Below are 3,845 nucleotides of genomic sequence, written 5' to 3'. Positions count from 1 at the left end.
GACAAGAAAGGAAGGAGAAAGATGGTCTCTGATGTTTTCCATCCCCTAGCCACATTACATTGTCTTATAGTCTAAGGCCACCAACATATCAGTGACCACTCTGTTACTCACCACACCTCACCTCATGAAGCATATCCAACCTCAAATTAACCAAAAGACTTAAAACAATCTACAGGCTACTTTTCAAGCCTTAACTTTCCTCCAAATTCATAGAGACAGTGCAAGTGATGATAACCCAGAAACAGTGCAGTCAATGATCACTTCAAAATCCAGGATAACTTTCATTGCAAGGCACAGACACTGCAATGAATGACAGCTTAAGTGTTTCCAGAAGCTTAGACTAAAAATGGGGATGAATTATTCTTCAAAATCCATCTGAAGCACTAACAACCTTTACTGGTTGATATGGTGGTTCTGTAACCAATGCGTCTTTCAAAAGAGATGAAACTTTGATCTCCCTGATCCAAGCGAAGAGTCGTCCTTGTCACAAGTGTTTCTACAAGGGTGATAATTCACAGAAACTGTTTAAAACCCTAGTACCAGAATTCTCGGTTGTAATCAAGGAACAGATCTATATAACTTAACCTAGTTGTCATGTACAAAAGGCATGCCTTCCTATTGATGGTGCACTACAGGCAAGATAGTCTAGCACTATGTACATGCTTGATTGTGTCCAAAAGCACAGAAACATACCCAAATTACTTCCTATACTCAGTACTCAGTAATAATCCATGGTGCGGCTCCTCAACCTGAGGGAGACAAGGTCCCATAGCCGTGAAGCAACCCCACCCAATGCATCAGGGAAAACACGGGCCAAGAAACCCCTGCCTCTGAGATTGGTGTCCACTACCCTTGCAGCTATGGAGCTTTGTGCATTCTCGCTTGCAGCATTAGCGTCCTGCTCCTCTTCTGCCATAGCCAAAGAACCTTCACAATCCAGTGGTGTGACCTGGTTGCTCTTGCGCTTTCCCGCACGCTGATGCTGCTGCAGCGTAGGGCTATTCTTGCCCTGAGTACATGCCAGAGGCAAGCCTCCAGCCACCATGGCTAGGGATGCTTGAACAGTTAAGCTTCCATCCAGCTCTGCTTCTTTCATTGCACCTGCTTTAGCCTTCATCTCTGAAACCCTAGACAAAGCTTCACCCGTCATGCCTGAACCAATATATGCTTCATTCTTCATTTCTGTAGCCCTGGGTGCTTCATCCTTCAGGTCTGTAAGCCTAGAAGCTTTCTTCTTTGCTTCTGTTCCACCATCCATCAACTGTGTAACGACCCAAGGAACTTCATCCTTCATGTTTTTAACCCAAGAGGCATCATCCATTACATCTGTAGCAACCCTCGGAGCTTTATCTTTCATGTCTGTGAATCTGGAAGTATCATCCATGGTCTCTATAAACCGACAGGCTTCAGCGTTCATATCTGTAATCCTAGAAGAAGCAATAGCTTTCACAGTCGTTTCCACCACATCACCTTGCAGCTTCCCTTTCTCTCCCATGCTCTTCTCACCGTCGGCTTCCTTCTCGAGCACGTGCTTCTTGTCCTGCTTCTTCTTCTTGCCTTTGCTTACGTGCGGGCCTTTCTCTTGCATCTCAACAATTTCAAGAATCTTGTTGATGAGGTCCCTGTTGGGAGAAGCAGTCCACCTGCTCCAAAAGCTGGAATAGCAAGCAAAGCAGTCACAGCTGAAGCTTGGCTTATGTACTAAGAGCGATAAAGCCTTCGTACACGCCATTTCTCCTGGTAAACGCATGGAAGCAGACTGTGTGGTCACAAATGAAGAGGATCGAGAAGGTACAGCCTGTTGGCGATTGACAGCCGTGGCATCACTTACCATCGAAGCAGACGACGACGCAGAATTCTTCCATGGTTTCCATACAGATTTGGAGGAGGGAGGGAGCGCTGCGACGAGCAGCTCCATATGGCGGCCAAATGCGACCAGATAGGCAACAACCTCTTGGTCATCGCCCGACAGAGGGGATGCGAGCGAGCGCGCAGTAATTGGCAGGAGCTCGGGCAGCGATGGTGGCTCTGCAGAAGCTTTGCCTCTCCTGCGGCGAGAAGCGACGCTCACGGCCATGGCAGAATAAGGAAGGGGAGGGAAGGAAGGCGGGAGGAGCTCTACAAATCTAAGAGCTAGGGTTTGGGGGAGAAGCCAGGGTTTCAGAGGTGGTGGTGCAAAGCTAGGGCTTCAACAATAGGGAGGACTGCTAAGCGGCGTCGAGAGGCTATGGAGGGGGGGGGGGGGGGGGGGGGAGACAGGAGGAGAAGAAGCCATAAGCGGTGAAGATGAGAGCGTCGAGATGAAGAGAAGGCTTTGGATGCACGCTCTACAACAAGAGTCCACGACTCCGAGAGACCATTTCCTTGAAATACGATTTTTTGCAAAAAGATTCTATTGGACTCTCTAGGCTTGAGCCTTGGACCTGGCCCTAACAAGGTGAAGGTATTGGGTTACACCAATATTTGGGAAACTATTTTCACCTAGCCTTATCCATTGATTGGGGAGGGGAAATTTTAACTATTTTAACAAGCATTTTCTTCATACTTGGAGTCGCTTAGCAATAAAGTGTTCAACCTTTACTATGTGGGCGTGAGCTCAAATCAACTCTCCACCCCTCACACACCATTAGGTGTACGACTAGCCTTTTGTGACTAGCATTTTGCCACAAAAAGAACACACATTTTCTAATTCACACTTTTATCGAACTATAACTAAATTTCAAAAAAATTGAGCGAGCACTTAATAACAATTTTGGGTGGATAGGCAAATGGATGGGGAAGACTCCATGTCCATGGGCATGGGCAAGGGTAGATCTCTTAAGAACTTTGGGATTATACCAATTTAGTTGGTTTTTTTTTTTTGGTGTCTGTGTTTGGGGGGGGCATTATGTGTAATGGTTCTAAGAACTTTGGGATTATACCAATTTAGTTGGTTTTTTTTTTTGGTGTCTGTGTTTGGGGGGGGCATTATGTGTAATGGTTCTAAGACTCGATACAAAAATATATCTAGCCCGTCCCCTACAAACAGAAGTCTTCGGGGGACCAAATTATCTCATGCAATACTTGCATCGGATTTCAGTCTATATCAAGTGACTATTTCACTTTGAAGTTAGTTAAAATCTTAAACATCCCTTTTCTTTTTTATTTAGAAGGACGTGTATAAGCTGAGGGGTGTTGAACAAGCAAGATTGCTCATCCTTCATGCATGAGCTACCTTGATGGAGTCGGAAATCATGGTGTGGATATTTGTTCTCCTCAATGGATGATCAACATTACCTAGGAGTGCATTGTTCAAAATAGGTAGCAAGATTGCTCATCGTTCGTACATCCTTCATACATGCTACCTTTATGAAGTACGAAATGTTAGTGTGGATATTTTGCTCAATGGGTGATAGCTATTAGGGCATTGTGCAGAATAGCTAGATGCACCACTATTGCATTTTCATCATCATAATGGAAAGGTACCGCATTAACCAAATCCAAAATATATAACAATCCATGATCAATACATCAACTCTGGTTGTTGCTGAAGATCTAACTGACTTATCTAATATGTAAACAAGATTAGAAGAGACCCACAACCATTACATGCCCCTACTATGTCTATAACTAGCTCTAGGAGATCTTCACAAGGGAGAGCCCCAACACACGTCCATTAGCATTGCCTCAATGTCACATGTACACTAGATTAGAAGAGACCCATAACCATTACATGGTCTGTAGCTAGCTCTAGGGGGAGCTTCAAAAGGGAGAGCCCCGCCCGTCCATGGCCAATACACATCTACTATAACTAGCTCTAGGGGAGCTTCAAAAGGGAGAGCCCTACCATCAACATTGCCTCAATG

General features: G+C 45.1%; 1 protein-coding gene across 1 annotated transcript; it reads right to left on the bottom strand.

Moving 5' to 3' along the window:
• Positions 1–257: 257 nt before the first annotated feature.
• LOC147612685 (uncharacterized) lies at positions 258–2,370 on the bottom strand. The gene has a single exon (XM_086783251.1). The coding sequence runs from the start codon at positions 2,075–2,077 to the stop codon at positions 719–721; it is 1,359 nt and encodes a 452-aa protein (XP_086639377.1). The 5' UTR covers positions 2,078–2,370; the 3' UTR covers positions 258–718.
• Positions 2,371–3,845: the final 1,475 nt, after the last annotated feature.

Source organism: Cibotium barometz, chromosome 45 (genome assembly GCF_041138505.1).
Source record: "Cibotium barometz isolate CiBa-2024 chromosome 45, ASM4113850v1, whole genome shotgun sequence".
Lineage (NCBI taxonomy): Eukaryota > Viridiplantae > Streptophyta > Polypodiopsida > Cyatheales > Cibotiaceae > Cibotium > Cibotium barometz.
Note: the sequence above shows the minus strand (reverse complement) of the source record. Positions and strands in the feature narration are given on the sequence as shown.

Excerpts from the sequence above, each read along its gene's own strand:
- LOC147612685 (XM_086783251.1), bottom strand. The coding sequence starts at position 2,077 with ATGGCCGTGAGCGTCGCTTCTCGCCGCAGGAGAGGCAAAGCTTCTGCA.